We start from the raw sequence: 25,669 nt of genomic DNA, 5'->3' as shown, positions 1-25,669 counted from the left end.
AAGAACAGCTCAAGAAGATAAAGTCAAAAATCATAATGAAGCATGCAAAGACCTGGAGTAAAAAAAAAAAAATGAAGAAGAAGAAAGAAAAGAAAAGAACATGCTCAGCGTTTCTCAAGCTGAAAGAACTGAAGAAAACATTCAAGCCTTGACTTATAATACTGAACGATTCTATGGGGAAACATATTGAATGGTGCAGAAAACCAAAAGAAGATGGAATATACAGAATCACTGCATCAAACAGAAGTGGTCAATGCTCAACAATTACAAGAGGTAGCATATGATCAAGAACCAATAGTCATGAAGGAAGAAGTCCAAGGTGCACTGAAGGCATTGGCAAAGTACAAGGCTCCAGGAATTGATGGACTACAAATTGAAATATTTCAACAAACTGATGCAGCACTGGAGGCACTCACTTATCTATGCCAAGAAATTTGAAAGACAGCTATCTGGCCAATTGAATGGAAGAGATCCATATTTGTGCCCATGCCAAAGAGAGGTGACTCAATGGAATGAGAAAATCATCCTCAATATCATTAAGATCACATACAAGTAAACTTTTGCTAAAGGTAATTAAAAAACAGATGAATCAGTACATTGATAGGGAACTGTCAGAGGTTCACGACAGATTCAGATGAGGAAGTGGAATGAGGGATATCATTGCTGATGTGAACTGAATCTTGGATGAATGCAGAGAATGCCAGAAAGATATTTACCTGTGCTTTACTGACTATGCAAAGACTTTCAACTGTGTGGAAGATGACAAGCTCCAGATAACTTTGGAAAGAATGGGTATTTCAGAACACTAGATTGTGCTCATGAGGAACCCTTCCATTGACTAAAGGGCAGTCATTTGAACAGAACAAGAGGACACTGAGTGGTTTAAAATTGGGAAAGGATTGTGACAGGGCAATATTCTTTCACCATACTTATTCATTCGACCTCAAAGTGGGTTTGAGCTACAAGGCTGGTGGTTCACATTCACTAGCCACTCCTCAGACACAAGGTTGCTGTGAGTTGGAACCAACTCAACCACATTTAACAACAACAAAATTTTATTCTGTATGCTGAGCAAATTATTCCAGAAGTTAGATTCTAAGAGGAAGACTAGCAATGTATAATATGCAGATGATATAGCCTTGCTTGCTGGAAGTGAAGAGGGCTTAAAATACTTACTGATGAATATCAAAGATCACAGCCTTCAGTATGGTTATTCAAAAATCCTCACAACTGGACCAATTAATAACATTATGATAGATGGAGAAAAGATTGTTGTTGTTGTTATGTGCCGTGGAGTCGGTTCTGACCCATAGCGACCCTGAACAGGGTTTCCGAGGCTGTAAATCTTTACGGGAGCAGAAAGCCTCCTCTTTCTCCCACGGAACAGCTGGTAGTTTTTGAACTGCTGACCTTGCGATTTGCAGCCTGATTCGTAACCACTATGCTAAAGATAGATGCTGTCAAAGTCTTCATTTTGCTTGGATCCACAACCAACACTCATTGAAGCAACAGTCAAAAAATCAAACGACATATTGTACTAAGCAAATGTGCTGCACAAGACTTTTTTAAAGTGTTCAAGGGCAAAGATATCAATTTGAGGATTAAGGTGTGCCTGATCCAAGTCATGGTATTTTCAATCTAGTCATATGCATGTGAAAGTTGGACAATAATTAAGGAAGACAAAGATTAAGGAGCTCTGGTAGCATAGTGGTTACGAATCGGGCTGGGAACCTTAAGGTCAGCAGTTCGAAACTACCAGCCGCTCTGCGGGAGAAAGATGAGGCGTTCTGCTCCCGTAAAGATTTACAGCCTCGGAAACCCTGTACAGGGTCGCTATGGGTCGGAATCGACTCGACGGCACTTAACAACAACAACAACATAGATTAATTTATACACTTGAGTTCTGATGTTGGAGATGAATAATGAAAGTACCATGGACTGACAGAACAGACACATTTGTTATGGAAGAAGTACAACCAGATGCTCCTTAGAAGTAAGGCGACCTCGTCTGTCATACTTTGGACATTTTTTCAGGAGGGACCAGTTCTTGGAGAAAGACATTATGCTTGGTAAAGTGAAAGGTCAGTGAAAAAGAGGAAGACTCTCCAGCAGATGGATTGGCACAGTGCTCAAGTGTAACAATTGTAAGTACGGGGCAGAACAAATACTACCCAGTCCTGCCCCGTACTCACAATTGTTACACTTGACCACTGTGCCAATACCCATTCTTTCCAAAGGTATCTGGAGCTTGTCATGCTCCACACAGTCTCTTATTTTTTACTTTAAGGAGCTCTGGTAACATAGTGATTATGAGTTGGGCTGATAACCTCAAGGTCAGCAGTTTGAAACTACCAGTCATTCTACAGGAGAAAGATGAGGCTTTCTGCTTCCATAAAGATTTACAGCCTTGGAAAGCTCACATAGGGTCAGTATCAGTCGGAACCAACTCTGGCACACCACCACCACCATTCTTTACTTTGCCCAATTGCTCTGGCTAACCTCCAGCACAAAATTAAAGAATGGTGGTGATAAAGAACATTTTGGGGTTTTTTCTTGACTGTAATGGCTTGCTTCTTAGAGTTTCTCCATCAAATGTGATACTAGCTTTTGGGCTTATATAGATATATTTTATCACTTCAAGGCTGTTATCATCTATTTCATCAAGAATGAGTGTGGAATTTTGCCAAGTTTTGCCAAGTTTCTCTCAGCATCGAACATGATGTAGCTTTTCTGTTTTATTCTATTCATTAAAGACATCTTAATAATGGAGTTTTTAGTATTTAGCCAGCTTTCCATGTCTGGAATAAAACTCACTTGGTGACAGTGCATCTACTTTAAAGAGCAGGGAGACTCTGTCTGCTAGAATTTCATTTAGGAATTTTGCATCAATATCCGTAAGTGATATTATTCTGCAATTTTCTTTAGATATGTTATTTTTATGAGACTTGGGTTCCAATATTATATCCCAACTTTGCTTTTCTAAAAAAATGTTTGCAAATTCTTTTTGATCTGTGCTCTAGAACAAGTAAGGTGCATTATTCCTCACTGGTTTGGTTGTATTTCCCTGAAAAACCATCTAGGAGTGATAGTTTTGTAAATGGTGGAAAGCATGAATGTCCATTTCTTCAATGACAATTGTTGTTGCTAAGTGCTGTTGAGTTGGTTCTGGCCCACAGTGACCCTGTACATGGTTTCCAAGGATTGACTGGTGAGCTTGCACCAGTGACCTTATGGTTCAAACCAACATTGCCATCTAGCACATTAATCAATCCTTCAGTGACAATAGGAAGGCTTATATTTTATGTCTCTTTTGTAGTGGGTTACAGTGCATTATACTTCACTTGACACATTACGTATTTCATCTAGATTCTCACATTTATTTTTATTGTTGATGTTGTTAAATGCCGTGAAGTCAGTTCTTACTCATAGTCACCATGTTTAGGGTTTCGGAGGAGTGGTTGGTGGGTTTGAACCACCGACCTTGTTAGCAGTCCAATGAGCAAATTACCCTACAGCATTGAGCAAATGATCGCTCATGTTTCTTTTATGTTTGCATGTATCTCAGGACTTTTCTCTTGGTTATTTATTTATTTAGGTTATTTTTTGTTGTAGGTATCTGTTCTTTTCTCTCTTTTCCTTAATGCAGTTCGCTAACATATTATCTATTTTATTGTTGCTAATGTTTTATTTAGGAAAAAAAATAGACTTTGGATTCACTACTTCATTTATTTGCAGGTCTTGATTTAACTATTTTTCTACAACATTCTTAAGCTCTTCCATCACAGCTTTTGCTCTCGGTTTCTCAAGTACAATGGTTTCATTCTTTCTAAAATCCATGTCACTCCATTGGTCACATTTTAATTGGCTCATATGAACAATATTTTATTAATATGCCTTTAAAATATTTTTGCTTACATTTCATGGTGATTCATTTGATTATTATTATTACTAATATCTTAGTGACAGGGGTTCTTCCTGGATCAGTTATTAGCAGGATGTTTGCGCAGCAGTGGGGGCTGTGATTGAATTCCAGACTAGCAGGGATTCTCTTCAGAACGTGGCCTATGTCACTGAGTAAATTCATTGGACCTTTACTTAAGTTCTTGGCACAGAGATCAGTCCTGCAGACTACTTACAAAGCAGTACTTCACTTCTTCACCCGGATTCAATAACAAAGTGCTTGCCACAAATATGGAAGGTTTATGCAATGGTTCATTAAGTTGTGCTTTTCAGCTGTTCAAGATAAGCTCCAAACTTGGTCCATGGAAACTCCCAATCCCTGTCTGCATACCAATTCACATTATTCCAATCCTGTTTTCACTTTTCAAGTTGAGCTATTTATTCTGAGCATCAGTGTTTTGTCCGCTGTGCCCAAGATCCATGGACAATGAGACCATCTCTTCACATCTTCACTGTTTGACCTTCACAGAATAAAACTGTGATTCAGGTTTAGGGATGTCTTTAAGTTAAATTAGGAATTTATACTTGTTTACCTCATGCTTCTTAATGATTTTCAGTGAAATCTAAGAAACAAGGCTTTGTTCTTTCATTTTAAAACTGGAAGATGCCTACAAATGATGCAAGTACTCTCAGAGGGTACTTTCTGGATGAATTATCCACAGACACCAATTTTGTCTTTGCACAGAAGTGGGCGTTAGCCACCATTCAGGTGTGGAAATGAACCACCCTCACCCTCCACCATGGTTTAATTTTCAGCTAGAGAATAGACATGTCTATTAGGGGAGCAACAACACCAGTGAGGTACAAACACCCCACAATGATAAGCCATTTGAGATCAAAATGGCAGCATTTACCCAAGGACAAAGTTCAGACAGGAAGAATGGAAACAGGAAATATAGTGAGAAAGTAGGTTACGTGATGTCACCTTGTAGGGACTGTAATCAGGAAGATGAAACAAAATGTACATGAATGGAAAACTGCTCTGTTCTGTAAATGCTCATCCAATTTACAATTAGAAAGTTTATATATATAGTTTTTAAAAAGCAAACGGAATGGTTGATTCCCCTGTCTCACCTATAGTTTCTCCAATGCAATCTTACTAGCACAGCCAGGACAGAAAAGGCTGGTTCTCAAACAGTTTGAAGCTATTACTTCTTTCAGATAAAACCAGAATGCTTTTCTTGGAAACCAATACATTGTTTCATTACCTTCTCTGTACACCCAAGATACCAAAAGCGAGTGTAAATTCTACATGTGGCTAAAAATCTTACCTGATTTCATTCAATTCCATAGAAAATAATAAATCATCATCTTCACAAAAAGAAAGAGGTTGACAGGCAGCAGACTTATTTGTATAGCACACCTATGATAAATAGGGAGGCATATATTTACTTGGCTATTTTAAAGGGGCTACTCTTGTTCAGTCCTTGGACAGCTAAAAACACTGGGTTGCTAAGCTACTGGTATTTGACATCATCTCTTCTCCGACATGTCCCCAGGTTTGACAGGTTCCCATGATTCACTGGGCCAGTCACCTCATTACTCACGAAACTCACTTTCTCAATGACGTCTGTATAATCACTTAAAATTCAAATCATATACTAGCTGCAAAGCCCCAGATTTCACATGAAAATATATAAACTGCTTGACAGACTCTAAGAGCATTTGCAAGTAGACTGGATGGCTTACCTATATTGTTCACATAATAGTTGTTACAATTATATTTAGCATCTTTCTATCTGGGTTGGTTTGTATTTGAGAAAAGAAGAAATCATTACTGGGAGGCAAATAATGGGTAATATCTCTTATGGGCTAATTAGGTTCCATGAATAGTCCACCTCACATATGCATGGCACATATTAAATCCATTAGTGCTTTGAATTAGCTTGAGAAAAGGTAATACTCCACAGAATTTCCCAAGTCAAGGGCATTTTCACCTGCGGACAAATTTACAGATTTCCCAATGTCATTAGGTAAGAGCTAGTCATCAGAATAGTAGAGGATACAATCATTAGTCATTTCATGTATTTGACACCATCAATGTTAACATTAATTATAGGCTGAATTATATATATATTTAGCAATTGTTGTCTTTCTTGGATGGAATACTACATTTCTATTTCCAGACACTGCAATTTTAAAGTCCAACCTAGAATAGGACGGATGCTTTTTGAAGCATTCCAGAAAGGGTTAGTATTTAAGACAGCTATATAGAAATGCATTTGCATGATTCCAAATTGGACATTATTTACATATTAATTTGACAGGATATAAAATCAATTGCCTAATTATTGGTTAAATGTATAAGAGAACTTCTTCTGAAAGGTGCTTGATTATGCTGAATAGTTATGATAATATAATCAAATTTCCTTTCAGACATAATTGACCAATTTTGTTCCCTGATCCTTTTTTTTTTTTTTTTTCTCTCTTCTAAGATGAGCCACTTCATTTGTTTCTCCTTTAAAAGTAAAGAATAGCAAGTACAGTACATGGTAGTACGGTAATTATTTGGTAAGTTCCTTCCATGTTACAACTGCAAACGAAAACACAAACCTAATAAGTAGAATTGCCATCATTTTGAATGCTGTAAACACAGACCATGCTGTAATCAAAAAAGAGGTGCCCATGTAGGTATTTATCAACCTGATACGTATGGCAGGGAGAAGTGTATAAGAAGACACCGTTTATCAAATCAAGATCCCTAAATCTTAGCTGGCACATTCAGTTTCGCTCATAAACAGTGAATTACAAGTACAGATGTTTGGCTATGAAATTACCAACTACTGAAAGAACTTTGCGAGGAAACACAATCTGTTCAGCATCAAATCTATGAGAAATGCCCTACCTGCATTTTTTAATCTAGAAAGGATTTAATTGATAGTTTGTTGATACTTTTAAGTAAATTCTTACCAGGAATAAATAAATCATAGCAATACAGAGCAAATGATTACTGAATCTTCATCCTTAACTAGTAGCATTTAGTGCACCCTGCTCTCCTTGGTTTCACTCTTCCAGAAGCGATTTCTCTAGTCCCACTGCCGCCAAGTCTATTCTGACCCAAAGAGACCCTATGTTGTTGTTGTTAAGTGCCATCGAGTTGGTTCCAACTCACAGCAACTCTGTATAGGGTTTCCAAGGAGCATCTGATGGGTTTGAACTGCCAACCTTGTGGCTCTCAGTCCAGTGCTGATCTTATAGCACCACATCAGGAGTCTTAAGAGACCCTATCGGAGAGGGTATAACTGCCCCATAAAGTTACCAACACTGAAATTTTTTACGGAAGCAGACTGCCACATCTCTCTCCCTTAGAGTGGCTGGTGGGTTTGAACCACTGACTTTTTAATTAGCAGCCAAGCACTTAACTACTGTATCACCAGGGCTCCTTAATATTGTCCTGTTGTCATTGTTGGTGTGTGCCATCGAGTTGGTTATGACTCATAGTGACCCTGTATTGTGTTTCTGAGGAGTGACTGGTGAGTTTGAACTGCTGAGCTTGCATTAGCAGTCCAGTGTTTATCCTACAGTGCCACACCAAGACTCCATGGTTACTTTAGGATCCATGGAGCTTAGACAAGAAGCTGTTGCTGGTACCCATATTATTATATATGAGCAATCTAAGACTCCCTCATATGATAGATGAATTAATTGTACATATATAATAATATGGTACCAGCATGGGCCCATGCTGCTGTTTTTGTTCATTTCTGTTTATACGTGAGGGTAGTTGACTCTAAAGAGTAAATGGACTGCTGATGGAAGCATTGTGCAGGCCGTTGGCTTTACATTTCAGATTTGTTAAATGTATATTGAACAATAATATCCTCAACAAGAACAAAGGAACCAAGAACAAGCTGCAGTCTGTGGAATGGGGGAAAAGGGCAGTTTGGTTACAAGGTGTTGGCTGGCAAATTCGGGTTTATCTGAAAAATAAGTTCAAGCTCTTCTTACACAATTGAATTTGTAAACACAAGAGAAAGCACAACCTGAAATGACTGATTGGTTCAAGCCATTAGAACATGAATCGTAGCATGGCCTGGAGGCTGGTAAGTAAAGTTGGACCACATGAGCCAACAGAAACAGAAGGAATGACAGTTAAGTTCTCAGGCTTTTAAGTCGGAGATTCATGGGACTTGTGGGCCCTTGGGAAAAGTCCCCACCCAATCTCCCTGGCTCTCATCCTTTCCCTACCTGTAAAATGCAGCAAGTTGTACAATCTTCAATAGTTGGGATTACATGCCATAACATGTGTACCTACCATACCTGGCATATATTAAGTGGCATGTTACTATTACTTCCTTTACTGTTATTGGTGGTGGTGGTGGTGCTAAGTGTAGTCCTGTTGGTTCTGACTCATAGCAACCTTGTTTAGGATTCTAAGGAGCAGTTGAAAGATTACACTGATGACCCTGTGGTTTGAAGTCCCGTGTTGATCCTACAGCGCCATACCAGGAGTCCTTTCCTTTACTAGTCATTGTTATTTTTTCATTTTATTATTATTATTATTTATTTTTTGGTTATTGCAGTTAGTCACAATGAGATTTTTGACTTTTGAAATGAGAGTTGCATATATTAAAGAATGGCATAAAGAGAAGGGAAAAAAAACAACAAAAACTCTCAATATCTCAAATTATGTTGGTTTCTTGGTATTTTTGAAGTTGCTAAAATAAATCAGTAACTGTCTGGAGCAAACATTTTATTTTAACCCAGGAATCCTCACTTCAGACTTGTGATAGGTAGTGGAGAGCTGGGTGCAATGCAAAACTCATGAGACTTAGAGAGAAGACCAGCTTTTATTTCTGCCACATACTAGCTCTACCTCTAATTGCATGTCACTGAACATTTCTGGGCCTCAATTTCCTGACCTATAAAATGGGACTAGTCAATCAGACCTTATTTCCTGTGATCAAAATACGATAATGAGGTGCAAGAGCTTTCAGGAGTCACTTGCTATAGCAAAATGAGGTTGTCATACCAGTTCCAATCTGCCTGTCGTAATGTGATTGCACCTAGAAGGATGTGCAGGCAAGAAGAAATACTAGAAGTCCAGAGAAGGTGGGCTATGATCTACTGGGAGACCAGGAGAACAAAACAAGAGCAGTAGAAGTTGGTAGAGAAATGGTGTGAGGTGCTTTAAAAGTAAGTCAATTGGTTTGAATGTGAACACCATTTTAGAAAGGGAGTAAAAAAAAAAAAAAATGCATTCAGAAAAACTATTTCCATTGCCTGGGAGCCTTAGAGGGCTGGCTTCCAGTGGGGAGAGGTCAGTTGTGTTGTGCTGTACTTGCGTATCCATGGCTGTCCCATTGTGAGGCTGCTGTAGTGTAGATTTGTGTGTCTTTGGATGTTGTGAAAGGTAAAAGAGGGGTCCAATGGGAGCAGAAAGTTGAGGAGCAAGCAGAGTGGGTCCAGTTTCAAGATTCTGGCACTGGAGGTGAAGAGTGGTAGAGGGGGGAGTAGTTAGCCCCTGCCTTCCATGGCAGTGAGGTTGGCTTTCAGTTGAACTTCTAATCTGACACACATGAGGTCAGCATGATTCAGAATCAATTCAATAGCAACCGTTGTTTTCTGTTTGTTGGTCTGTTCTTTGTTTGCTGTTCGATTTCCTGGATGGAATGACTGCGAAGCCACACAGATGGAAAGTAATGGACTCACCTGAAAAGTCATAAGGCCACTCTTCCTACTTCTGAAAAGCGCGGCTTCAATGTGGGCAACAAGAATTACCTGGCTTTTGAAGTTACTTGATTTGAAAAGCACTGAGCAAGTCAGAGAGAAGTGGAGACACAGAGACAAGGTACTTGTCCCCAAAGAAGGTGGCAGATGGGAGACAAGGCCCCAAACCGACTTACAGTGGGGCTCAAGGCCCTGAGTAATAAGAACCTGAGGGTGCAATAACAGAGAAGTCCCAAAGTACCTTCTGTTGTGACATATGATAAGGTCTTTACATTTTTAAGAATCATCCGTCAAATCTGGGACATCAACTTCAAAAGACTTATCAGTATTTCTATTCTCAGCATGGCAAATGAAACGTTTTAATTCTTCAATTAAGGAAAGCCCACACATTAATGGTGTTGTTGCCAAAATAAATAAATAAATAAATAAAGGAATTCTGTAGAATCTATATTCCTTGAGAAGAAAAAAGAAAGAAGACACTCTGCTAGATTCTCTTTCAAAGGGTGCTGCTATCTTTTAAGAGCTTATTACAGCAAATGACTCCTTTCTTTCTCTGTTAAAGTGACATGATGTTGTTTTTCTAGTGGCTCCTCAAGCAGACTGGAGTTACCAGGTGTTTGCACTGTTCCCCTCACTATGTCACCACGTGAGCCACCTAGGCATGAGGCTAGGTTGCTTTGAAGGAAAGAATTCCAACTGGGACAAATTAGTGGCAATTCTGAGATGTGTTTAGAATTCCTTTGGGGGAAAAAAGACCATTGAAGCCACTTATGCTTGTGACCCCAGGGAGAACAGAGGAAAACAAGAGTATAGTCTAGACTAGACCATGTTCAGTGTTACAGTCCACTAAGGATTTGGTACATTTTACTCATCTCTCACCAATGGAAGAAAGCAGATGAGATCTCCAGGGTGTATCAGACTTGTGGATTTAACAACAGCCACCCCTTCATCCCTTCCCTTCCACCAATACCCAGCATAGCCCTAACTCTTATATCATCAACCCTGATCAGCATGATATGATTCATCTCTGCAAATTGACAATAATGTTCCTGACCTGAAACAGGTGCATGAATAACCTCAGCAGGGGAAAATCTGGTGACAGGCCAACTAGATGTTAAAAAGCTTTCAGATATTTCAGACTCCTTTGTCTGCATTTTCACAGGGCCTACAGCTGAATACTGGGCTGTCAAGAAGGCACTAAGGAGCCCTGATAACAGTGATTCCGTGCACAGGTGCTAGTCCCAAAGGTTGGTGGTTGGAAGCCACCAGTCGCCATGTGGAAAAAGAAAGGGGCAGTCTGCTTCCATAAAGCTTTACAGCCTTGGAAACCATATTGGACAGTTCTACTCTGTCCTACTGTATCACTATGAGTCACAATCACCATGAAATGGATTTGGGTTTTTAAGAAGGCACTCAGAGTCCCTGGATTATACAAATGGTTAAGCACTTGTCTGAAAACTGAAAGGTTGGTGGTTGGAATTTCCCAGAGGAGCCTTGGAAGAAAGACCTGGTGATCTACTTCCAAAATATCACAGTCATTGAAAACGCTATAGTTCTACATCGACACACATGGGATTACCATCAGTTGGAATCGACTTGTCAACAATGAGTTTAAGAAGGCATTTAGTAGGGAGAGGAGGAGGAGGAGGTAGGGATGACTGTGGAAACTGAGAACAGACGGTATCCACACTAAAAGTCTGTTGGTTTCCTGAGGGTTGCACCAATAATCGCTAATCATTGATCATGATAATAAGCATTTACAGGGAAACTGTTCTAACTCATCACGACCCCATGAACATAATAGAAATACTGCCCAGTCGGTCCTGTACCATCTTAACAGTTGTTACGTTTGAGCCCATTGCTGCTGTCACCGTGTCAATCCATCTCATTTGGGGTCTCCCTCTTTTTAGCTAACCCTCTACATTACCAAGCATGATATCCTTCTCCAGGGACTCGTCCCTCCTGAGAACATGTCAGAGTATGAAAGACAAAGTCTCACCACCCTTGCCACGTATTACGGCCCTCCTATTATAGGTCGCTATGAATCAGCCCCAACTCAATGACACTTAACAACAATAACAATCATAGATGGAGGCCTAGTATGGAGCTGTAGGATAAGTACTGGACTGCAAGGTTGTTTCTAATTCACCAGTGACTCCTTAGAAACCCTCTACAGAGTCACTATGAGTCAGAACCAACTCAATGGTGTTGTTGTTGTTGTTGTTAAGTGCCGTCGAGTCGGTCCCGACCCATAGCGACCCTGTACAGGGTTTCCGAGGGTGTAAATCCTTACGGGAGTAGAAAGCCTCATCTTTCTCCCGCGGAGCGGCTGGTAGTTTCGAACCGCTGACCTTAAGGTTCGCAGCCCGATTCGTAACCACTACGCTACCAGAGCTCCTTACTTAACAACAATTAGAGACGAGGACTCCTAGTGTGGCGCTATAGGATCAGCATTGGACTGAGAACCACAAGGTTGGCAGTTCAAACCCACCAGCTGCTTCTTGGAAACCCTATACAGGGTCACTATGAGTTGAAACAGATCAGGTGACACGTAACAACATCACTGATGAAGAAGGGAGATTCACAAAAATCTGTCCTAATTCACAGAGGTGACAAATGATAAGAGCTAGGACTGGAACTCAAGTCTCCTGATAACTCATATGATCTTATAATGCTAACAGCCAAAGAGAGATATTTGTTTTGAGGGGGAGGGGCCTTTGCTCTGGTTTTCCAATATGGATTAACTGTTTACTTTGTGATAGGATCTAGCAACCCTTTTCAACTTGGTTTCTGCCTCCATGCCACTCCGCTCCCAAGGCATACATTCACTCCCACTAGTGACATTTCCCACAACACCCCCTCATTGTAGGTCACAGACTCCATAGTCAGGTCTCATCAACAATGTACAAGAAAGTTAGTAGTGGACTTGAGTTGAGACCCCAGAAAACAGAAAGGCCACAATTTAAGGTAGTCCACAGTGCTTGATTGAATATAAGGAGCTCTGGTAGCGTAGTGGTTACGAATCGGGCTGTGAACCTTAAGGCCAGCAGTTCGAAACTACCAGCCGCTCTGCGGGAGAAAGATGAAGCGTTCTGCTCCGGTAAAGATTTACAGCCTCGGAAACCCTGTACAGGGTCGCTATGGGTCGGAAACGAATCGACGGCACTTAACAACAACAACAACAACAACAACAATGCTTGAATAGGGAATCACTTTCCTACAGGAAGTAATGAGTTCTCTGTCCAAGACATAAAAGTTAGACCTGAAGGAATGGGAGAGAAACTTAGTGAGATCAGTAGACCATCTTGGTTAAGGATAGGGACACAAGTGATAGATGAGAAAGGACACAAGTGATAGAAGTCAAAGGGTCTCCATCATAATCCTCCTTGAAACAGAAAAATTACTTGAAATAGCTTAAGCAGATTGATTGCTTCATTATTAAAAGGTACAGAAAGAAAGGTTAAAACTCACCCGTAAGATTTCCTCAACACAGCTCGGATCACTGGGAAGGTTCACCTAAAACAAAACAAAACAAAACCAATTAAACACAAACTACCTATTATTAGAGAAGCTGGCTCTGCTACAGAGGTGGGGGGGGGATTATAAAGACCATCCAGCTATCAATTATTTCCTATTAAATACAAAGCAATGATCATCTGCAAATGGCCAATGTTATAGTTTAATGAAGCAGAAAAGATTACATGGAAGATAAAGAAAGAGAGGGACTAGTCCATCACTGATTTTCTGTGAGCCCTCAGTTTTCCAAAGAGGAAGTTTGACTTCATTATCTCGAAGGCCCTTTTGACCCTCAGGGTTTTTTGTATATCACTCACAAATTTACAGTTTTATAGGTCCATACACAAAACACTTGAAAGCAAGAACACAAACAGATACATGTACACCAATCTTCAGGGCAGGTTTATTCACAATAGTCACAAGGTAGAAATAATGCAAGTGTCCATGAATGGGTAAACAGAACATGCTATATACATGCAACAGAATATTATTCAGTAATAAAGACAAATGGAATTCAGATACATGTTACTACATGGATGAACCTTGAAAAATTATGCTAAGAAATAAGTCTGTCATGAAAGGACAACTATTGCATAAACCCACTTAAAGGAAATATCCAGAATAGGCAAATGTATAGAAATCAATGTTTATTGATGATTACTATGGTCTGGGTGAGTGGGGAGGTATTGCTTCAGAGGCACTGAGTTTCTGTTTGAGGTGATGGAAAACATTAGGAAACAGTGATTTTGGTAGCACAACATGATTAATGTAATCAACGACACTGAACTGTACACTTAGAATGTCACTTAAAGTGAAACTCAAATTTTTGTTATATACATTTTATCACATAAAAAGATAAGGCAGCCCTTAAGGGCAAACCCCCCCTCCAAGACCAAAACTCAAAGGGAACACATGAGCAGGCATGTAAGTTTGCTGATGACCAAGTTGGTCTACTGATGAGTGGAAGAGGGGGAAAGGTAACAATGAAGATACGGAGTGAGTTCAACCACGTTCCATAGATGCCCATTGACTTGGAGATGAGAGAGAGAAGAGGAAGGGCTGGTTGGTCCAAAGTGTGGTGAGACCTGGGGACACCTGAGCCCATGGCCAAGGCCATAGCCACAGAGGACTAGAGCTGAGAGTGAAGCGTCCAGTTGATATGAAGTGAGGGGAGAAGCACAAGAACACCCAACCTTGCAGATAGTACCCACTTGACCTAGCCTCGATGGCTTAATGATCAGAACTCGACTAGAGGAAGATTAAAAAAAACCAAAACACTTTTTGATTGAGGAAACAAGTGTAAGTTGCTACAATTTAATGAACTTGTAGTTCATTAATGGATGTAGTAGCTCAAAATACCAACTGAGATGGAAGGAGTCCTCACATCCAAAAGCAATCCTATCCCCTCTGTATATAGAGTTGATAGGGATGGGCAACTAAAACATTAGATACATAAAAAGGGAGAGGGAGGCTATAAAGGCACAAAGTGACTGGATTACAAGTTTTCAAGAAGGAGTTTAGTTTATGAGTGTGCAGGGAAAGGTAGAGTCCCCACTGAATAGTTTTCATCTTGTCTAGACTGGTCTGGTGAAATGAGATGGGGATAAGATTCTTATGAATCAATTTATTGTTGTTTAAGTGCCATCGAGTTGGTTCAATTGTGTGTAATTATTACCATGACTAATTGTGACTGCCACAACTGTAAAAGTTGATATTTTGTAACAAGAAAGGGGGTGTAGTTAATCTTACATTCCAGGAACAGAGGACCCTAGGATCATCAAGGGAGAAGAGCCAAGCAGAATGTGGGACCCTATCCAGAGATGTAATGACACCAGAGATAGAGGCAGAGATGATGACGTGGAGAGACAGCAGATAAGGACTCTAGACTTGTGGAAAGAGAAAGACTGAGTGCTAGAGGTCAGGAGGCAGGCTTACAGAATGTGCCCTATGGTTGTTTAAATTATCATATATTCCTGGAGTGTTTTTGTGTACGTCCCCCCCCCCACACACACACATAAAACTCCCACAAACAAACAGAAAAAAACAGAGGGAATAGAAGCAAATACTGCTGAATGATGATGCAGGGAAGATATTGTAATCATTGCAATGAAAAATGTGTGTAAAACCGATGTACTCTCATGTAAACTATCACTCAATTCACAATGAAAACTAAAAAAAAGAAGAAGATGAGGCAGATTTCTATGATTAAACTGGTTTCTCTTTTAGCTTGGATGTCTAACTAGATGCCTACAATTATTTTCCAAAACACTAAGACCAAACTCATCCGCAAATTGTAAGCTTGCCATGGCACTTAGAATCTCAGAAATACACAAAGTGAACCCCATGGGCCATCTCTTCCAGTTTGACACTGTCCAAATCAATCAAAGAGCAATCAACTATCATAAATGTACTAAGGGCCTACTACATGTCAGGCACATGGCCATTTTCCTTCATAGTTAGTGAAAGGAAAAATCCAAATAATACACCTAAGCCAGCGAATGGGAAGGGACTTGGGTATAGGACAACCAGATGAAGAAAGGCTTGCCAACCACCATGTGTAGGTTATAGTCACTCCCTCACTCTTCATTCTCCCTTTCACATTTCCACTTCCCCAGAATTGCAGTCATATCACTTCTATGTCCCTCCAAGTCTGGCAAGTATAACAGTTGGCCTCTTTAATTAACAGCCAGACTTGGAAGAACATGGAAGTGAGCAGATTGGAATTCTGGGGATGTGAAAGTGTGAAAGGGAGAGTGAAGAGTGAAGAAATGTCTATAATCTACACAGGTGACATGGTGGTCGGCAGGCAATTAAGTCATGTTCCCTAGCTTATCAGTGAAAGATGAAGTTTGATCTCATATACATTTAAAGACATGGAGAATAGACAATAGCACCAATTTTCCTCAACTTTAAAAAACACATACTAGATTCATCAGCATAATCCTAAATAAGCATTAAAGTCACGTTTGTAAACACCTTAACACTTTCAGCCAACATTAATTGAATACCTTCTATTAATACCTGTTATCTTAGCATCAGCTCCTAAGTGGAGAGGTGGATGGAGACTGGGTCACCAATACTGAGGGTGCTGATGATTATCGGTGCAATCCTGAGGAAACCAACAGACTTTGCATAGGGTATCAACCTTTATATATTCCGTTTCATTTTTTACAACTTCCAATTTTCCTAGATTCCTACTTTGTACATTCCACATCCCAATTACTAATGGATGTTTGCAGCTGCTCTTTCTCAGTTTAAGTTGTGTTCAATTAGTAAATGAAAGTCTTAAAAACTTTACTTCATCTACTTTGTGGAGGCAGCTCTTCCCCAGTTGTACTTTGAGTGCCTTCTGATCTAAGGGGCTCATTTTCTGGCATGATAACAGATAATGTTCCCCAGTTACTTATAAGGTTTCTACCAGCCAGTTTGTTTGGAAGTAATTTGTCAAGGCCTTCCTAGTTTGCAAGTCCCACTGAAACCTATAGCTTCAAGCACCACAGCAACACTCAATGACAAAATGACACACTATAAAGGACCTTAAAAAATAAAGTTTTTTGATAGGGAAGCATGTGTGGTTTTTGATGTAGAATAGTTCATTCATTCATTGACAAATATTTTTAAGGACCCAGATCTCAGCCAACATGTAAAGTGCAAGGCAGAGATTAAAAAAAAAAAAAAAAGGGACAGAGCTTTTGGCTTCATGAAATTTCCAGGCATGAGGGGAAGATGGATATGAAGAATTATATAATATACGATTGCAGTGGTGGTTAAGTGCTACAAAGCTGAGCTGATTGTTCCATGGACACTAGCTCTTCAAGATGTAAACAGATTTTCCAGGAAAAACAAAGTGTTCTGTGTGCAAAAAGATGTTTGAGGAAGTGTACAATCCACAGCCTAGTCATAAAGATTCATAATGTAAATGAAAGTCTTGCGGGCACCTGTCTAATTAATTAAATGTCGCACTTGGATAACTTTCTTGATCACTGAATTCTTGGGTTTTATTATTTTATTTTGTTTTTCTCCTTCCAATTAACAACCATTGTTACTTCATGCCAGGGTTGTTTGTAGAACATACACTGGGAGATACTGGTCTAACATATTATATATCACATAGACTTCAGCTAATTATTATTAAACAGATATAAAATCTCATTCTACTGCTCAATACTCTAGCAACTGATTTTTACAAGACAATTCCTGGATATATAACAAACACCTACCCCCTAACAAAGATTAAAATGATGGTAATAAAGGCATGGATTGTTGCCATCATTACTACATTATATCATAAAAGCAGTCATTCACCTAAGGCCCTGCTGTCCTGGCACGGCACTGCAAGATAATGCGCTGGACCATAAGGTCAGTTTGAACCACAAGGTCTTCTGTGGGTCAGAACCAACTCAATGGCACTTGACAACAACAAAAATCTATGGTCCACTTTCACAAAAAAGATCTTTTTCCCTCTTTTCTCACACAGCAGCATCAATGTGAGTTTGAAATGAAACAGGACAAAATGTCAGCGAGGAGCCCTAGCAGCATAGTGGATTACGAGCTGGCCTGCTAACTGCAAGGTCAGTGGTTCAAATATACCAGTCACTCTGTGGGAGAAAGATAAGGCTTTCTGCGCCCATAAAGATTTACAACTTCAGAAACCCTATACAGGATCACTATGCATGAGTCAGAATCAACTTGGTGTCACAAAATTGCTACCAACAACCACGCAAACACAGCAAGAATATTTGCCTAGGAACCAAAAGAGTTGGGTTGAGTCATGGCCCTGCCACTTGGCAATAGGATTTGGGAACCACTTGATAACAGAGCATTCTATTTCCCTGAGCCCCAATGTTCCCAACTGTAATATAACTAATAATATTAATAATAATAATGCGTCTCCCTTTCAAAAAAGGGTTTCTGTGAACACAAAATGAGAGAAATGATGTGAATGTGCTTTTTAACCTGCAAATCCCTGCTTTTTAACAAACAACGAGTCCCGCCTATTATTAAGATTAAGATCTTCTTGTCTTTGCAAGCCAAGATCTGAATTACTCTTTTCAACTGAAAATATCTTTACAGCTGGAATTACCAATACCCATTTCTTTATGGGGGAAATTACGCCAAGATAGGAAGAGTTTTAGACTCTGGAGCTTTGCAGCAAATCTAGTAATATTGCAGTCGGGAGCACTTGGGAGTGGGGCGACACTACAGGCAAGGACAGTCAAATCAATATGCATCCACACCCAGTATCCAGGTGTATTTTTTAGGAAAGACTGGATTCCCAACTTCTCATGGAATCATTAGCCCTACAAAAATCATGTAGCCCTGCCTTCCCGCTGTTTTTGTTGCAAGACAAGGATATTTGAGGCACAAGTGCTTTTTAATTAGCCAGCAAGCACTTCCTACGTGTCTAGAACAGTGCTAGGCCTGGGAAGGGGGGCTGGTAAGACAAATAACTATAGAGGGGACAAGACAACAAACAATTAGAGACCGACTGGGAGACACATTGTAAGGTAGTCATGACAAGGGTAATAGGATCGCCTTCATTCATCAGTCCGCCTATTCATCAGGCCCCCCAGTTATTTCTTTAGATAACAAATCCTGGTTGAGCTCACACTGTGCTCAGAATGGTGCCAAGGGGGAGGACTGAAAACCACTGAAGACAATGTCTTCTGTACCTTGAAGACTCTCCACAAAGTGAGGAGCCAACACTTACACAGAAAATACACACTAGCAAATGGGGTCTGTTTGAGGGGTCAAGGAAAGGTACGTACCGGGTTCCCGGACAGAGCCAAGTCTGGCAGAAGCTCCCAGTCGCTGCGGTTCCCACTGTATTCCTCATCCCACATGGGTGTGAGAGACCACAGGTTTGACATGGCTGCGGGGTGGCTGGGCCGTCTATGGTCCCGTCAGTCCCTGAGTCTCCTAAGGAGCGGGCCTGGGGTCACAGCTAGCACACTCACACAAAGCGGACCTCAGTCTGGGACCCGGCCCCCAATCTGGTCTAGTTGCTCTGTCTGGCTGCCTCGTGCTCTGTCTCCCACACAAAACTCTCACAGGGCTTCTGAAGCAGTCATTCACACAGGTGTGCCAAAGAGGAGACTGACTAGTGGTGACCCCGGGATTAGAACTGCTACCCATGGAGTTGCCAAGCAGCTGCTTGCTGCCTGAACCACCTTCTCCTCCCTTTAAATCCACTCTTGAGTATTCAGAGAGTCCACAAAGCGCAAGTTAGCCACTCAGAGCCGCAGAGTCCTTTCGCGTTCCCCCTCACAGCCCCCTCCTCCTGGAGCAGAAAACAAGCTGCACGCCGCCAGGAGCCCGGCCTCTTACTCCTGGCCCCCACGACCCTCTTGTGCAGGGCATGGATGTGGTCCTCTCTGCAAGCCAGAGAGGGAGGAGGCACACACATCGGGCAGGTGGCGAGTGGACAGCAAGCACTCCCAAGTGCCTACCCCCTCTGCATGTGACAATGCAGACTGCCACCCCATGTAGACACCGAGAGACCATGCACAGATCATCTGCCTGGGGACAAATCCATATCTTAAGGAAGAATCAGGGTACTTTTAAAGCATCAAATATTCAATTAGCTGTAGCAACAATAAACGAATTGCATAGGATATTTTAATCATCCTGAAATTAATCAGTTTGGAGCATACTTGTTGGCGATTAGGGTAAAACAAAATATCAAAATACCCTGATTGTGGCATTGAAAGATATAAGCAGTAGCTAGCAGTAATCAAAAACACGAAGATTAATATAAAACATGAAAAGAATAGTGCTCATCGCATGGCTGGTTACCCAGAGGTGCTCAATGCATGTCTCTGAGTTCCGAGTACATTATTATTAAGCGATTTTGAGGAGAAAGAGATCCCCCTTCTTCCCCGCTAAAATCAACTTAAAGTTGTCTGACAAAACCTGGCAATCCAAACCCACTATTCTTGACAGTCCACTTTGACAAAGATCATTCGAAGTGAAACTTCAAATCTGCAAGTTTTATTGCCAGTGATTCCTTGGATTCCTCTAATGAGTACACCATGGGTCACACACACTATTAAGACCAAATGCCCTACAAAATAATAGCCATAAGGAACATAAATGACAGTTTCAAAATAGATTCTGTTTATACTTTCATGACTAGGTTACCACATTTACCTAATGATGGATTTATGGGAAACAGAGCAACCATGACAAGGCCTTACTAATCAAATGACAAGTCTGATGAAGATCTCTTACTACCAGGAGCTTCCAATCTTTTAAAAATGTTTATCTGCACCATTGAGCAACTGTACTATCATGGGACAGCAGTCTCTGAGGTTCCAATTGACATGTGATCGGGGTTCACTAGATCTCCCCATCCAGGACTCCTAGTTTTCAGAAATGAATTTGGTAAACAGCAAACCCAATTCACATGATAATCTTTCGGTCCCTTGTTTCTTGCCTCACCTTAACCTGTTCTTGTTCTGGTGTGTATTCATGAGTCTATGATTAAACAGGAATAGTTAATATTACATAAGCTTCTGTCAGATGTCCTCAGGTAATCTAACTTGGATCAAAATAACACAACAACAAAGATTACAAAATAGTTACATGGTCCTGCCAGTTCATCTCCCAATTTCTTTTTAATGTAGCTAATGTCCTTGTGTGGTGCTGCAGGTTAATGCACTGGACTGCAATGTTGGTTTGAACGACAAGGTCGGTTGTTCAAGCTCACCAGCTGCTTCTCGGAAACCCTATACAGGGTCGCTATGGGTCAGAATCGACTTGACGGCACTTAACAACAACAACAACAATGTCCTTGTATATAAAACTGCTTCTGGCTAAGTTTTAAGGAATACGCATTGTCAGTAAATCCCATGTAAAACAATATTCTGTTTCAGTGTTCACCATCCTCTCGAAGAAAGGAAGAATGAAAAGAAGCAACTTCTATTTTTTTTAAAGTTTCTATTCTGAATTGAGTGATAGTTTACATGGGAGAACATCAATTTTACACTCATCATTTCGCTGCAATGATTACAATCTCCTCCATGCATCGTCATTCAACTGTATTTACTTCTATTTATTTGAGCAAATAAATGGGATGCTTTAATATATTGTCTGATGGCACGGAGGGACACAGAAGAGAACATGATCTTTGAAGATGAACAGACTAAGATTTAACTCCTAGCTCTGATAACTTAATTTGCTTTGTGATCTTGCATAAGTCACTTGAACTTCTCTAAACCTCTGTTTACCTATTCATATAAAAGTGACAACAAAACCACTGACTCCAAGTTGATTCCGACTCATACGGATCCTATGACAGAGTAGAACTGCATCATAGCGTTTCTGAAACTGTAAATCTTTATTGGAGCAGACGGCTTCACTTTTCTTCTGTGGAGGGGCTGGTGAGTTTGAACTATCAACCTGGAAGTTATCAGCCCAATGCTTAACCTACTGTGCCACCAGGATTCCTTCCAACCATTGTTTTTGTATTGTTGTTAAGTGTTGTCAAGTCTGTTCAGACTCGTAGCAACCCTGTATAGGGTTTCTGAGGAGTAGCTGGTGGTTTTGAATTGCCTACCTTGTGGTTTCTAGTCCAATGCTGATTCTATAGCATCACACCTGGAGTCCTTCTATCCATATTAAGTGAATAAAAATAGTCACTTGCAGGATTGTTGTGAGGTTGAAATGGAGTAAGGTATGTAAAGCTCATTAGCTTAATATTAGGTACATGTTCAATATTAAAAACTAATAGCAAGTCCTTCTCCTTTTAGTCTAAGTTTCTTCTAAGGCCCTTAGAAAGGTTTCAGCACCTTGATCCTGGGAGCCACTGACATGATAGTTATGTTGCCTTTTAATCACCCCCCCATGACATCTTGTGAATGTCACCAATTATTAAATCCTATCCAGTGTATCAGAAGTCTCAGGCTGCTGCTCCATCTGCTGGCTCTCACCGCAGGTGACAAAGAAAACTGGAGATGGGCCTTGAGGGGGTAAGACAACAGAGAGAAAAGGGGGTGTGAGAGTGTTGGGGGAAGGGCCACCACAGTGCTTCATTAGGAGGCCATCTCTTCACTGATTACATTAGGTATGGGCAATGGTAGAATGCATATGCAGAAAGACCCATCATCAACTGAGAGGACCTAATGGCAGATGGAATTTCTAGTGAAGAGTACTTAATTCAGTGGGCTCGGAATAGCCATTAGCTCACTGTTCATTTATTTGGTCTAATAACTAGTTACTATAGAATAGTGAGCTATAAATGGGGGTGGGGTGGGGTAGGGGGTAGGGTGTTAAGGGTCCTACAAACAAGATGCACATCTGGAGATACGACTATGAGAAACCAGAAGGGATCTGGGAGGGCCTGGCTCCCAATGTATCTTCTCCCAAGAGACCCTGCCTCTGGTTGGACATCTGAGCTGGACAGGGAGGCCATTATGGCTGCTACCGCCAGTGCCTATCTTCATGCCTGGATCAAGCACTCACTTCAGGAAAGGCTCCCAGGCCAGACATCCCAACTGTACTTTGCGAGACTTCTTACCTACATTCCTGTCTCAGCAATCCAGGCTCCACATATGTCTTTCTACCTCCCCAGACCAGTCTCACTAACTGTGCTTGCTTCTTCCTGCCTGTGCTCTTCTGGCCATAGAACCTTCCATTGGAAATTCCTAAGTATATGTCCAGGAAACCAGGTGGTGCAGTGGGTTAAGCACTCGACTGTTGTTGTTGTTGTTGTTGTCAGGTGCCATCGAGTCAGAACCGACTCATAGCGACCCCATGCACAGCAGAACGAAACAATGTCCGATCCTGGGCCAACCTCACTACCGCTGCCACACTTGATGCCATCAATGATGCCACCTGGCTGATCCATCTCGTTGGGGGTCTTACTCTTTTTCTCTGACCCTCCACCTTACTCAGCATGACATCCTTCTCCAGCAACTGTTCACTCCGGACAATGTGTCCAAAGTAGGAGAGACGAAGCTTAGCCATCTTGGCCTCCAAGGAGCACTCTGGTTGTACTTCTTCCAAAACAGATCTATTGGTTCTTTTGGCCATCCGCGGCACTTTCAGTATTTTCCTCCAACACCATAACTCAAAGGCATCAATTCTTCTACGGTCTTCCTTATTCACTGTCCAGCTTTCGCATCCATATGAGGTTATTGAAAATACCATGGCTTGGGTCAGGTGCACCTTAGTCCTCAAGCTGACATCTCTGCTCTTCACTACTTTAAAAAGTTCCTGTGCAGATTTGCCCAATGCAATACATCGTCTGACTACTAACTACTAACTCGACTACTAACCAAAATATTGGAGGTTCAAACCCACCAGCTGATTCTCAGGAAAAAGATGTGACCATCTGCTTTGTAAAGTTTTATAGCCTGTCCTATAGGGTCACTGGGAGGTGGAATCAACTCGGAGATAGTTGGGTTTGGTTAGGTATGCATCAAATTCCTCAGTTGTATCTGTCCTGTCCAAGTCCTAGCACTAAAGCCAAGGACTATTTAGGATGAAAATCTTGATTGCATTAAATCCCTACTTCCTGCACTTCCATTCGTGTTAATGCCAGTCTTATGTACCAATCCACAATATCTTCCAGTAAATGAGACAATAAAAATACAGATATACAAGCTGGAGTAACGGCGGCAGACAATGTATGAGCTGTATCTATGGCCATGCTACCTTGCATGATCTAAATTACAAGGCTAGGTTGCATGATAGAAGCATATAGAAGAGACATACCAAGAAACAAGTTCAATTTTTTATTTTGTCAGTTAGAGTAAATGCTAGAATTGGTGTGTGTTCTTGAATATTCTATCATGATAGCAGACTCTTATAGTGTAGAGCAACTAACCAATTACAAAACAACAATGCCATTTCCAGGCAATTATGAACTTATCAAGTAGTGAAAAGAAACATATACTGGGAAACAGGAAAGAAAATTGGGCCTTCAATGTCAGCAGTTCAAATCTGCCAGCCGTTCCACAGGAGAAAAATGAGGTTCTCTGCTCCCATAAAGATTTACAGCCTCAGAAACCCTATATAGGGTCGCTATGAATTGGGACCGATTTGATGGCATTTAACAATAACAACAACATAACATATATAGCATATAAGTACGATAGGCCTCATATAAAATTGTTGTTGTTAAGCACCGTGGAGTCGGTTCCGACTAATAGTGACCCTGAACAGGGTTTCTGAGGCTGCAAATCTTTACAGAAGCAGAAAGCCTCATCTTTCTCCCACGGAGCAGCTGGTAGTTTCGAACTGCCGACCTTGAGGTTAGCAGCCCAATTCGTAACCACGACACTACCAGAGCTCCTTTCATATAAAATGTTGTTGTTGTTATGTGCCGTGGAGTCGGTTCCCACTCATAGCGACCCTGTACAGGGTTTCCGAGGCTGTACATCTTTACAGGAGCAGAAAACCTCATCTTTCTCCCGTGGAACAGCTGGTAGTTTCGAACTGCTGACCTTGTGGTTCACAGCCCAATTCGTAACCACTATGCTACCAGAGCTCCTATAAAATAGTAATCCTAAAATGAAATGGAACCAAAAGACTGTCAGTTCAAGAGCAAGGAGTAGCCCAAGAGTCCATACTACACATAATGCAACCTATGTACCTATCACATGTCATACATTCCAAAGTCAAGCAAGAACTTTTAGGTATAGCAGGTGAGCACCATATCCTGGAAGCCTAAAGTTTCATGGAGATGTTGTTGTCAGGTACCATCGAGTCGGAACCGACTCATAGCGACCCCATGCACAGCAGAATGAAACAATGTCTTACCCTGGGCCAACCTCACTAACGCCGCCACACTTGATGCCATCAATAATGCCACCTGGCTGATCCATCTCGTTGGGGGTCTTCCTCCAACGATAGTGGCCATTAACTAAGACCTCCCCACTGCCATCAAATTGATTCCAGCTCATGAGCTTTCCAAGGCTATGAATCTATACAGAAGCCAAATCCCTCATATTAGTTTCCTGGAGTGGTTGGTGGATCTGAACAGCGTACTTTGTAGTTAGCAGCCTAACAGTTAGTGCACTGCACCACCAGAACTCCTCATTAAATAAGACAAGGAAACAGAAACAGTCATTGGCTGTGGCAATGATAATCTTGCTCAAAGCTTTTCCATTGTCGTGGTGGGAATACAAATCTGACAGAACTAGGTTGAAGAAAGTTAGAGGGGTGGGAATGGAGAGAGTAAGAGCAGTAATTCTTTTGAGGGATTTTACTGTGAAGGGGAGCAGAGAAATGGAATGACAGGTAGTAGCAACATGGGGTCAAGTTTTCTGGCTTTCTTTTTTCTTTCTTGGTTTGTGTTTTGAAGAGGGCTGATGTTAAACCATACTTCTATGCCAATGAGAATAGCTCAGTAAAGAGGGGAGAAGTGTTGCAGAAGAGAAAGTGGATGATTGTAAAAGCAAAGTCCTTGAGAAGGAGAGAGTAGATCAGAACACAATTGGAAAAGTTGGCCTGAAATCAGAGCTGGGACACTTGTGGACACTCCTTCCATTGTAAGTCTGGGTACCTACACAGCTAGGCT

General features: G+C 41.0%; 1 protein-coding gene across 1 annotated transcript in view; it reads right to left on the bottom strand.

The window, feature by feature from the left end:
* Positions 1-25,669, bottom strand: part of AFF2 (AF4/FMR2 family, member 2) — a 559,120-nt gene that overhangs the window by 299,562 nt on the left and 233,889 nt on the right. Inside the window, exon 4 of the mRNA XM_006869732.1 lies at positions 13,102-13,146. Within this exon, the coding sequence (XP_006869794.1) occupies positions 13,102-13,146 (45 nt within the window). The remainder of the gene's footprint in view (positions 1-13,101; positions 13,147-25,669) is intronic.

The sequence above is a fragment of the Chrysochloris asiatica genome, unplaced genomic scaffold, assembly GCF_000296735.1.
Source record: "Chrysochloris asiatica unplaced genomic scaffold, ChrAsi1.0 scaffold00134, whole genome shotgun sequence".
Lineage (NCBI taxonomy): Eukaryota > Metazoa > Chordata > Mammalia > Afrosoricida > Chrysochloridae > Chrysochloris > Chrysochloris asiatica.
Note: the sequence above shows the minus strand (reverse complement) of the source record. Positions and strands in the feature narration are given on the sequence as shown.